Source organism: Aspergillus fischeri, genomic scaffold (assembly GCF_000149645.3).
Source record: "Aspergillus fischeri NRRL 181 1099437636247 genomic scaffold, whole genome shotgun sequence".
Classification (NCBI taxonomy): domain Eukaryota; kingdom Fungi; phylum Ascomycota; class Eurotiomycetes; order Eurotiales; family Aspergillaceae; genus Aspergillus; species Aspergillus fischeri.
The window spans coordinates 2,751,141-2,763,161 of record NW_001509772.1 but is presented as its reverse complement, the minus strand read 5'-3'; the positions used below and the strand labels follow the sequence as shown (position 1 = coordinate 2,763,161).

The window sequence follows — 12,021 nt, the reverse complement described above, 5'->3', positions numbered from 1 at the left end:
ATCATGCTCAAGCCAAGGCTTAGTATGGGAGGTAAAACTGCACACGATAGCTGGCTGCTGGCTCTTGTATTCTCGGACAACAGCCGCCTTGTCTGGCTCCTGTCCCCAAATAGCGTCGAGATTCTCGGCCAGTGTTGCGCACACAATTATTCAATCGCCTGTCCGAGCAGCCAGTGACTCGCTGCTTCCTCCGATGATGCAGCTGAAATAGTGTGCCATCAGACCATGACGTATCCAATCCACTTCGTCTTCAGCTGAAGAAGCTAAAGAAGCTAAACTCTAATATCGGAGGGACAGCAATGCAAGCACCACAAGCTAAATAGTCAATATGGCCTACCTGACAAATATACTGTCAACCTTTTTCTCTATAGCCAATAAAGGCGCATCATTGAGTTATTCGGATCAACATTGTGTACCGCTGAGCTAAAAACCAAAGCTGAAGGTGGACCTATATATCCTATTATACGCTGAATAATTCGATCCACCCCACACCCCATCTCCCCTGCAGGGGAACAACTGCAGTCACCACAATATAACTTCATTTAATAGGGTTTAAGGTAGGTACGGCATGGGAATGGCTTGTCCCGATAACAGCACGACGCTATCAAATACTACTACCAGTTTCAGAGACTGTCCCCACTGGTAGTGTCTGTTAGCCATGGCATACGCCCACACATGGGGTGTTTGATTGCTCAGGCAGCCACATCAGCTACTGGATATGCAGGCTATTTGATCCACACCTGCTAAATAATATGATTGGCGGACAGTTATGTCAATGTGCATCTATGGACACATGTGCGTGTATATTCCGTAATGACCCTGACGTGGCAAGCAGAGGCGAGAGACATGAGCCTATTACGCCAGCTATTAGCGCTCTGCCTGTTTGTATTAGTAAAATTATGGAGACTCTAGGCATAGTGTACTTCTATAAAAGCAACTGGTCTTCGTATTTCAAGCCCCCGCTTTGTCGATCTGGTCCTGGCTATTCTGGATGGGTGCTACTTGGTACCAAAAGATTGTTCAGAGGTTGCGTGGTAAAGATATCTCAGTTTATGTGTAGCACTAGTCCGAAAAGGAATAATCACACAATTCTAGGAACAATACAGAACGCACCGCGAGAACTTGATATTGAGGAGATTGACAGTGGGTTCGATCTCACATGGTCCGCTGAGGTTGACTAAAGCATCCTACTACGCCTCCTGCAGTCTATACAATATTTAGGTACTTACAGACGCCTTGCCACAGTTCTCCACTGATCGCATTCACAAATATGGCAGTGATATACTCACGAAGTATGTTATAATGACGCGTTGCTAAGTATGGCATGATGGCCACAGGACTTTGTGATCTTCCTACTTTCCTTCTGGTTTCCTCACGGGAGGGAAAAGAATATCCTGAATTCTGGGAAAAGGTAGAGGAATCGCCGGCCGAGCAATGGGATACAATGCCTTTACTATGAAGCATAGACTTATACACCACGGGATAAATCCTTAATCCCCAGCCATTGGCTGTTTATAAATATAATTTCCCCCTTACTTCAGGGACATACAGCCTGTCAAACTTTGCTTTCTTTGTGTATCTCTGTGGCACCTTGATTTTATTAGTGATAAAACTAACAATCCCAGACAGTGGTATTACTGCCTCATGTATACAGAAGACCGGAACACTACAGATAGAGAGGTAAATTTCGGGTACGGGAATGACGGGACGGTCCGAAAGCTAAGAGCTAAGAGAAGTACGAGCTTGTTGCGCTGGTCGCCTAACCCCGCATATCAGAAATGACCCATACTAAAGTAGTAAATATGAATGAAGTCAGGATTATTCGGAGTACAGCGCGTCACAGGTGGTTGCAGTTGGATAGTACATAGCAGGACGTTAAAGGCAGTGGCTGCAGCTCAAAGTGTACCAAGCAAAACAAAACGTCAATGCGGCTTCGGTGATTGCCAGTGGAGTCTGCAAAGACCGAGGAGGCCGCGTGCATCCAGCTCGGACTCATCGGTCCAGGAACGCCAAAGCACGGATCTCTATGTTGATTTCGCCAACCTGGCGAAAGATATAGTTCCATTTTGATGTCACTGCAACCATTTGTCCAAACTAGTTGTTCCTTCCCTTAAATCCAGTTCTTTGTCGATTACCCATCAGCCTTGCTTGGCCTACAGACAAGAAATTTAATGTCAACCAGCAATCTTCGCCGCCTTGCCATCAAGTTCATCAAGCCGGGACTGGATCGCTGGAGGCATTGGAGAAGGCACCCACGAGTTCCGCAGTTCAGCCAGGATCATTTTAATCTCTTTGGCTGTATTGGGCTCCACAATGGCAAGCTCCACAACATCCAAAATGCCGCCCACAAACTCCTCCTTTGTGATTGAGAGCTCCGCACCATCCTCCGCTCGGCCGCTAAGCTTGTTCATTCGACGGACCATCTCGGTAGCACTGCACTTCATCTGAACTAAACCTTTCTCTAGTTCCTGTGCTTTCGTAATGGTGGACTGGATAGCGCTTTGGAGGGGTCCCAGTCTCTCAAGAATGGCACTTTGCTGATCTAACTTGAGCTGCTCCCCGTTCAGGAGATCCAAGGACTTCTGGGCGTTCCGGTGCGCGAAGTCAAGGGTATGTTTAGCGCTATCGACCGCTTGTCTTGCAGCGCCAATCTGGCCTTCCAGAATGACGCTGCCGGGAGACATTTTATGGTCGATGAGCCCAATTATCCCCCAGATGGGGATTATCGCGCTGACCTGGCCAAGGTATTAATTCCTGGTCCAGAGGACTGAGCCTGATCACACAGAAGGCATACTGACCACACCGTCAACCACGTCGCCAGTTTTCCGAGCGTCGTCGAGCTTCTCCAGCAGTGTTTCTAGACTACTGCTGGCTTCCCTAACTGCATTTTCCTCCTTCTCCACTGCCTTACTGGCCTCGCTTACCGCATCCTTGTAACCAGCAACCTTTGCGATCGTCTCCCCATGCGCTTCTTTGACGCGTTGTTGAAATACGTGCATCTTTGAGGACAAGAGTTCGACATTCTAGGTCCGTTTTGTCAGTGAATTTGGTTTTATAGTCCCTTTGGCGTAGCCATACCTCTGATTGAAGCGTTGACACATGCTCCAGGGCTGTCGTTGAAGCGTGAGCCATCTGCTCAAACGCCTCCTTGACTTTAGCCACCAGTGTATCTCTTTCGGGCGACACATCGAATGCTCGCTGGTTATAGTCTCCTCTCACGAAGATTGCCAGCTGGTATAGCTGGGACAATGCAATACTCAGGGACAAAGCAACGGTTTGCACATCCCGTGGGGATTCGCTATTCAAGCGGCGAAACAGAGACTGGTAGTGGTCAGAGATCTGATCCAGTTCCGAGTTCATGGCATCAACGTCAACCATCTTTAGTAGTGTAACTTTGTGCCCGTGATTCTAAGGAAGTTATCGAAGTTTGACGGCGTGGCTACACTGAAAGCCACGGGACCCTTAGGCTTAAATATAATCTGGATCTGGAGAAGAGCACGAGCGATCGCTTGCCTCTCCGTTCATACTTCTTGACGCGTTGGATAGCCAGAACAATTGGGAGGGGTAATTGCCTTCGGCTACGTGGCTTGCTGTATAACCGCACTACAGCTGCGTAGGAAGTGCTATCTGAGGGGCAAGACAGCAAATGACGCACATTCAGCCAGCCACGTCGCCGCAGTAGAATCCTAGACAAACTCATTATGACGCTGTATTGCATCCGATATACATGAGCGGAATCACACAGTCTCTGGAGCGCAGAGAGAGTTCAATGGCGTATAAGAGGTATTGGCTGTAGAGTGATGGATCGACGACCTGCAGTCGAATCCCTGTCGGAGCTGAAGCCATTGTTGCAGCAGCAAAGCAGATTGGAACTCATCCTTGGACTACGGTAGGTGGCCCACAGCGGGGTCTATCGAGGTTGCTGTCTCGAGCTCCTGAATGATCTGAAGCATTGCAAGGAATACATACTCTGACACCACTGGTGATGCGCTCTCGCTTCATGGGCCTGGATAACGGCCAATACCCATTCCACGTTGAATGATGCGTCACCACAGCGCCAGAAAGAATATGCGGCATTTTTCGTACTCGTTTTCGGATCCCCAAGAGTTGCCTCCTGCGACTTGCAAATACCAGAAAGAGGGGCTAAGGTTGCCTGCTGCAACCTGCAGATATCGGAAAGAGGGGAGCTAAAAACACGGATTTTGATGGCGGAGACAGCTCGAACGCAAAGATATAAGAAGCCCTTGGCTCCAGCACTTGGGTTGTAGTATGAACATTGCAACCATCAGACGAAGCATTTACTCTTCTCTTACTTTCCGTTGTCTTCATCAGTACTTGAGGATCAAAAGACGTAAAAATGGTGGACCAGAAGGAATTGCTGGCTGCTTTAGAAGTCCAACATACGCGAGACAATCGGTCCGGTATCACCAAAGAGGCTGTCGCTGAAATCAAAAGCTCAGCTATCTTTCAGGTGAACTGGGAAGACCTTCTCAAGTCAGCTCCGATTTCAATCAATGCACTCGGTGCGGCTCTTGTGGCCTCCTCATCGGAGACAGCCACAACGATCGAGTTCACCCCTCCAAAGGGCGGCTTCAAGTTCATGCAGTAAGTTCCTGGCAAGCTCAAGGCTGGTCAGAATGGCTGGTGTTGATGGACAATACAGGTTCACCTCCTTAAGGGCGAACCTGGTCGATTGCAGCAACAGGGGCCGCTTTGCCTTCCTGGATGCCGAGGATGGCATGTTAAGGATAAATAATATCTCCCATATCATCTACGACAAGGTACGTGGTTGTCGGTCAATATAATCGATGACGCAAGGTGTACACGCGACAGAAGGATAGCGCTAACGAGCCATAACTGAAGGTCGCCGAGATTATAAAAATCATCGGGAGCTCTGATCCAGCAGATGTCCAAAAAATGCTCGTCCCTCAGCTGCGAAGTGTGAAAAAGGCCGCCGACGAATGTCACACCCGTGCTCTCCAGATGGACAAGAAGTTCGAAGAGTGGCTGTGGTTCGCGGCTGATCTTCATTCGAACTGTGTCCAAGAGCAGTCCAGTAACGAAGAAAGACGGTTGGCCACAGAAGTCAACATGTCTGTAGCCCAAAGGCAGTTTGACTCTCAGAACAACACCGTCGAAGAAGCGAAGAAGATATCGGAGAAGCTAGGAAAGCAGCTAGATGTCGCTTCCGAAGCCTACAAAAAGGCTTCCGATAGTTTCCCTTCCGGGTAAGTGATGCAACCACAGTAACCAACCGATTCATCGGCTTTCCTGACACGCTTGAAAGCTGGGATATTCTGGGCCAGCAGATTGTTGGCGAGCTTGCCGACACCTTGACAACTGCGTTAGGCCAGGCAATTACTGCATATACCTCCAACCTTAACCCGGTCGCTCGAGCCCAGAAAGGGGTTGAGATGTTTGAGGATGTCGTCAACGGAGGCAAAAATGCCTCAAAGAATGGAGAGGCGCCTCCCCCACCTCCCCCAGCACCCCCCAAGCCCAAGAGTCCTCTTCCACAATACAGCGATGACCCGGCATACGTTCAGGTCAAGCCCGCCATGGTGTATCTTACAGTCCTGAATGCCCTGTTGACCTCAGGGACAGACGGTGGTGTCAATTGGGAGAGTGCTATAGACTCGCCGAATAAGCCGGACAAGACTGCTTCCTTTACCTCCAAAATGCTGGAGGACACCCTGGAGCGGTTCGAGCAGTCAGCCACTGAGGATCCTCCCAGTCAGAAATTGCTGGGAGTTCTCCAGACCGCTACTGAGGTAAAGCTGCTCCGAGACTGAAATTATGCTCGTCTCCCGTAACCGATGGCTAACAGAGACGGCCAGGTTGCCAACGAGATTACCAAAGAAGCCGCCAAGCTAAAGGACATCAGCAAAGATCCGCCCAAGGCTGACTCGGAGCTGGTTAAAGGCTGGCAAGAGAAGTTTCATCCGAAGTATCTGGAGGCGCTTCGTCTGGCCGCTACTGCCAAAACCCTTCCCGGGGTAAACTCTGGTGGAGTAAGTTTCTAATCTTGACGGGTATATGCTACGTCAGCATGGCTCTTCTGACAAGCTCTGTTAGGCTCCTCTGATGGCCACCACCGAAGACCCTGCCGTCCAGGTTGCAAAGACTAATGCCAAATCCGCCCAGGCGCAAGCTGTCCTGGATGCGGCTAAGGATCGACTGCACACGACCCAGCAAACTTTCCTCTCAACGCAAAAGATCTATCAGGAGGCCTCATCAACCCTTGTTGAGCAGGAGAACAAACTTACAGCAATCCAAGCCGAGCTCCAGCGCCAGACGACCCTAGAGGCATCATTGGTAAGCGTATCCTTCGTCAAGTACTATCCGTCGATGCCGTTGGTAACTGATATTGTGGTGTGTCAGACCGAGATCAAGAGTGTTCTTCGTCAGTGCATCTCACTTATAATGGTCGTCAAGGACAATATCATGCAGCTCTGCCGGTTTTTCAACGCCATCAGCTCGACCATTGATGTCGTTGTGGAACACACCGTGAACGACTTTATCGACACGAGCAGCAGTGGAGCCAGCGACGTGCAGATGAGCAACTTCACTCTCAGTACGCTGCAGAAATCGGTGAGTCCAAAGAACTAATCAGCCACCTTGGCGGCCGAGTCCCATTGACCGATGGTTATGCAGATGATCTACAAGTACGCTGTCATCCTGCGGGCGTACTTTGAAACCTTTGGAGACATTGCCACGATGTGGAACGAGCTGTCCGAGGAGAACATCATACCCGGGTTGAAGATGATTGACGGTCTGAGTGTGGAGTCGACCAAAGACGAAATTGCAAACAAGGTGGCCCAGCTCTCCAGCTGGGCTCAGAATGCATCTGCCAACATCGTCAGCATCGCCTCTGCAAAACGCAAAGAAATAGAAGGTGGGATGGAAGAGCGAGTCGAGGACATTGAACAGTCTACGCAGAGTCTCCTGCCCTCTGCTCCGGCCAAAAAGGTCATTGAGGAAGCTGCAAAGGAGGTGACGACTACTGCAACGACCGCTGTGAAGGAGAATGCGCAGAACAACCCACTGTCCCGCTTCGACCTTTAGACGTACATACTTCCTTGCTAAGTTGCTCAGTCGTCCAGTTACACATGTTCTCTTCCCCTCTCTATGTTCCAGCATCCCGTAGCTATAGCAAACTGTCGCACTATCTTAACCACTTCTATGTTTTGTTTTAGGCTTTTTGCCTTGGACTCAAGCTGTAAGAAGGTTCGCATACGTATTCCCGCATCAAGCATCAGAGTTCTTCTTTCCTTGTCCCTTTTCCGCATTCGATGTTATGAACTCATGTAGGGCACAGCCAGCTGGAACCATTGGGAAAACAGGCACTTTCTTCTCTGTAATAACCTCTAGTAAGGCGGGCCCGTCTGTGGTAATGACCCATCCCAGGGAATCAACTACCTCATGTGGCTCGCTGACCCGACGGTGCTGAACGTGCATGGCTTTGGCAAACCCCATAAAGTCAGGATTTAACTGGTGGGTATGCGCGTAGCGCTCTTCGTAAAAGAGTTTCTGCCATTGTGTTACCATCCCCTGTTCCTCATTGTTCAGTACGATAATTTTGACGCCAATATTGAATTGGGCCGCTGTCGATAGCTCAGTCAGGGACATTGCGAAAGAGGCATCGCCATCGATATCAACCACCAGCGCCTCTGGGCGCGCCACCTTGGCCCCAATCGCTGCAGGCAGCCCATAACCCATGGTCCCCAATCCCCCCGAGGTGATCATGGTACGTGGGTACCGCCAGCGGAACTGCTGTGCCGTCCACATTTGATGCTGGCCAACCCCCGTGGTGACGATCATTTCATGTTTACGATCAGCCGTCAGTTCGCTCAATTGCTGGATCACATACTGAGGTTTGATCAGGCGGGACGGCCCCCCTGACTGCTTGTACAAATCGAGCGGCCACCGATTTTTCCATCCTTGAATCTTTTCGAACCATTCTCGCCGATCCGCCATTGTTCTCCGCTTCACATGTGGCAAGAGCTCTGCAAGGCTGTCAGACACATCGCCGACAACGGCTTCGGTTGCCTGGACCACTTTATTGATATTTTTTGGCGTAATATCAAAGTGGATGATACCCCCACGACCCTCTGCTGCTGCCGCCTTTGCAGCAGGGGCGAATCTCTGGGTATTTAGAGTCACTCGATCGTCAAAGCGCGCACCAAGGGCAAGAATAAGATCAGCTTCTTGCATGGCCATATTGGCATAGGCTGAACCATGCATTCCCAACATGTGAAGTGACTTTTCATCAAGTTCATCGAATGCTCCCAGTCCCTGCAAGGTCGTGGTGACCGGGATTGATGATCGGTCAGCAAGCTGTCTAAGCAGCTCAGATCCGTTCAGAGAGCTTACTACCCCTTGACCAGCGTAGATGACAGGCCTCTTCGCCACGTCGATGAGTTCCGCTATGCGGTGAAAGGTTTTTGAGAGTGTTGCTTGGCTTGGTTGCGCTAAAGTCAGACTCGGCAAGGTCGACATCATGGGGACCTCTTTCCTGAGCACGCCAGCCGTGACGTCCTTGGGGAGATCGACAAGAACCGGGCCTGGTCTTCCGCTTGTGGCAATCTGGAAGGCTTCGTTGATTATCTGCGGCAATTCAGAGACATGTTTGACCATGACATTCCACTTGGTACATGACCGGGAGATGCCCAGCATGTCGGCTTCTTGGAAACCATCGCTTCCGATTGCCGAGGTCGAAACTTGGCCACAAAAAACGATGATGGGGGTTCCATCAGATAGAGCATTTTGCATTGGGGTCACCACATTTGTCGCTCCAGGTCCGGACGTAACCAGAACGATTCCTGGCTTGCCTGAAGCTCTTGCATATCCCTCCGCCATATGTCCTGCACCCTGCTCGTGTTTGGGGAGAATAAAGTCAAAGTGCGGCGAATTGTATATGGCGTCAAAGACAGGAAGAATAGTCCCTCCAGGGTACCCGAAAATGTGCTTAACGCCATGTCGTCTCATCATCTCATGGAAGATCTGGCCTCCCGTTATTCCAAGAAACCTGTTGAAAGCAAGCAGGATTAGCCATAATTAGTTGACTCCATGCGGGATACACCCATACGACTTATCTCCTGCTTTTCGCGACTGTCGTGGATCGGATGACTGTGCGTTGGAGAGGTTGAAGTGTGCGGCTGGGGTCGCTCGCCTGTCAACGTGAAAACATTAGACGACGAATACTTTGCGGAGCATATAATTATGTTAACTGAAGACAGCAAGGGGTAAGATACATTGACTGAGCCGCGACAGAAAATGTGCTCCTGACATTCAGCTTCTTAAAAGCCTGGTTCAACAACGCGGCGATACGAACCCCCGGACGGCAAGAAGACATGTTGAATGCTTTGGCAGTCGGAGCCATTTGCTGGGCTTGAAGCATAGGCCTCGAGATTTGTGGAGAAGTAGCCGAGGAAGAAAGAATTAAAAGATCAAAAACAACAATGTTGTGTGAGAAGAAGAATTGGGGGAGTGGAAGGATGTTGTGTCACCAGCTCTCCATGCTGTCCGGATATTCCGTTGCCGGACCATCATTTTCAAACCCCTGTAGATTCTGGGGAAATAAGTATGGAATGAGTCATTATAACGCTGGTAGAGACTAGTAGGCTGGTCTTTGCTGACGCGGCTTGCGATATCGGTTGAGTTATGTACATATGGTGGTAAATGAGTCATGCTCATGTGTTTTTCTGAGCAGGATCTCTATGGTCTTTCTGCGACTTATGTTCTACCTCCTATAAAAATACGGTACTCTCTTTAGATGTTGAATAATAGTAATATCCATCTGCTGTAGATTGAGGTAGGATGGTTCAAATGTACTATGGACTCTCATCGTATGTTTGTTTTGGGCTAGCTGTAAAAATATCTATTTCCTCCATTAATTCATCATCCACTACCAGAAGGAGTAGAGGGGCCCTAAGCCCTCCTCTTCAAAAAGCAGCTTGTACATCTCACACGATGCTACCAAGCTCGCCGTCTTGAAACCCTGCTTATGCTACATGTCCATGACAGAGGCGGAGGGGTGTTTCTAGACTGGCCTTTCTCTTGGTGGTGGCATCATGGCCAGATCTGCGTTAGAGGCTTATATTAACGATATCAAAAATGAACTGAAGGTGGTAGTCACAATCAACTTCACTGATGTTCTACTAATCCATCTAATAGTACATCCTCGGCCTTAAAGCACCACAAGGTGCCCTTCGAGCGAAGAACAGCCGCGTCGATCCGGGACCCGTCAAGTACATTACGGTAGGGAACGAAGACGATTACAATAGGGTTAATAACATATAAGATATCGTCACTCATTGACATATTCTTGCTAAGGGCAGTTGGCGTATGACAATGTAGGCCGAGACTTGCCACATCGTTAGCATAAGCCTAGACTATCTTTCCTTCCCCCAACCAACACAGTAACTTCGTGGCGTCAGGAACTCTCTCACAATCTCCTCCATTAGAGTTCTCCAAGACTGAAAAGCTCCCATCTGACGCCCTGGTGTTCACTCCACTCACTGCCCTCTGGCTCAACGACCTTGCTCCAGCCCCTGACCAATGCTCTCCAGTAGCATGTCTCGGCGGCAGGACTCTGATATCCTCCGTCGTGGAACCGCTCACGCTGTCGATCCGCAATGCCCTCTGCTATTGTTGGATGATTCTCCAACCATGCGATGGTAGCCTCAAGGTCGGACCAGTCCGGTGAGACCATCACCAGATTGGCGTCCTGGGCATTAAGATCAGTTGGCCAGGCTCGCTTGATGCGATCCGACTGATGGGGAGGTCCCAAACTGGGTTCTGTCTGCAATAATGTGCTCGAGAAGACCGGTCGCACGAGATGTGTAGTATGGAGCATCCACGCCATGGGCGGCGTCAGAATGATGGAGCGGCAAGCCTGGTGGAAGAGCAGCCGTCCAGAGTAGGTTACTCCATCGGTGTAGATGATGTACTTGTACCGACAAAAGTCCTCAATGGCCAGTCCGTTACTGGCCGTTTGGCCGTTGGTTTCCCATTTCAAGGACTGTACGTCCGCCCACGGTTTGCCTGTAGTAACCTGAATTAGTCGCTTGCGCAGATCATGGTTTTGCACATCGTTAAACCAAGGTGTGCCGCGCCAGACCGCTTGTGGAATCTTAGCCTGAAATGTCTGATCTGTTTCGATCTCGGTGATCGCAGTCAGTGCCCGGTCCATGGATCCAATATACTTGAGCGGCCACGCCCAAAAAGCAAAGTGTGGCATGAGAAAGTCCCCTGCCTTGGTGGCAGTAGGATCTGCTGGACGCGCATATGACCATGATTGTGCCATCGGCCGATCCTGGATATTCAAGGCGAAAACAGTGTCTGGCAGGGGCTCCGGAGAAGTGACCATTGCGCGATAGAGCTGGTTCAGAGCTGCTGTCCGTTCCTGGATGAGTGTTACGTGCACGTCATACCATTAGCTGGGATGAGCGGTTACATTGAGCATCTGCTGTGATAAAAATGCCTTCTTCTGCCAGTTTAAGATGTACAGCTGTACCTTCTGTCAGCGAAATCCAACTGCATGATCTGCAACCCTACCCGATTGTCTTTGATGCGTCCCTGCAGCGGCTCTCCTAATCGTGACCATGTGAGAGGGAAGGGTCCGCGAGAAACAGCATCCTCGATTTCGTCGAATAGAGCAGGAAAGACGACAGCACATTGGGCGTGAGACAATGATAGATTGCCGAATGAATGCTGCGTTGCCCCCTTCTCTCCAGGGAAGGACTGAGGTGCGGGGCTGCCAGGGGCATATCCTCCGAATCGAAGCCGTAGACCCAGATACACAAGGAACAAACAACTGAGAGCGAAGACAATCCGCTGCAGTGGTCTCATGATTCTGCTCCCGCTACCGCGCCAACCAAGCATCTACGAATACAAATCCTCATAGGCTCGTATCCTCTTGTGGTCGAACTCTTGTATCATTCAGCTTGGGCCAGCTGGTTTCAAGTCGCCTAGTCCGTCTACGTCTCTGCGGGGCGAAACTCCAGGGGTCGTTTCATG

General features: G+C 50.1%; 4 protein-coding genes across 4 annotated transcripts; 1 reads left to right on the top strand and 3 right to left on the bottom strand.

Moving 5' to 3' along the window:
- Positions 1–2,174: 2,174 nt before the first annotated feature.
- NFIA_041940 (uncharacterized protein) lies at positions 2,175–3,378 on the bottom strand (the record flags this gene model as incomplete). Its single annotated transcript, XM_001266512.1, has 3 exons — positions 2,175–2,735; positions 2,799–3,023; positions 3,079–3,378. The coding sequence occupies 3 exons, from the start codon at positions 3,376–3,378 to the stop codon at positions 2,175–2,177; spliced, it is 1,086 nt and encodes a 361-aa protein (XP_001266513.1).
- Positions 3,379–4,357: 979 nt separating this feature from the next.
- On the top strand, positions 4,358–7,065 carry NFIA_041930 (uncharacterized protein; the record flags this gene model as incomplete). Its single annotated transcript, XM_001266511.1, has 8 exons — positions 4,358–4,605; positions 4,664–4,781; positions 4,864–5,228; positions 5,288–5,771; positions 5,838–6,011; positions 6,076–6,315; positions 6,382–6,591; positions 6,655–7,065. 8 exons carry the CDS (start codon positions 4,358–4,360, stop codon positions 7,063–7,065), a joined length of 2,250 nt encoding a protein of 749 aa, XP_001266512.1.
- Positions 7,066–7,248: 183 nt separating this feature from the next.
- On the bottom strand, positions 7,249–9,382 carry NFIA_041920 (acetolactate synthase; the record flags this gene model as incomplete). The annotated part of the gene is made up of 3 exons (XM_001266510.1): positions 7,249–9,028; positions 9,089–9,172; positions 9,255–9,382. The coding sequence occupies 3 exons, from the start codon at positions 9,380–9,382 to the stop codon at positions 7,249–7,251; spliced, it is 1,992 nt and encodes a 663-aa protein (XP_001266511.1).
- Positions 9,383–10,462: 1,080 nt separating this feature from the next.
- NFIA_041910 (uncharacterized protein) lies at positions 10,463–11,886 on the bottom strand (the record flags this gene model as incomplete). The annotated part of the gene is made up of 2 exons (XM_001266509.1): positions 10,463–11,407; positions 11,560–11,886. The coding sequence occupies 2 exons, from the start codon at positions 11,884–11,886 to the stop codon at positions 10,463–10,465; spliced, it is 1,272 nt and encodes a 423-aa protein (XP_001266510.1).
- Between the last annotated feature and the right edge of the window lie 135 nt (positions 11,887–12,021).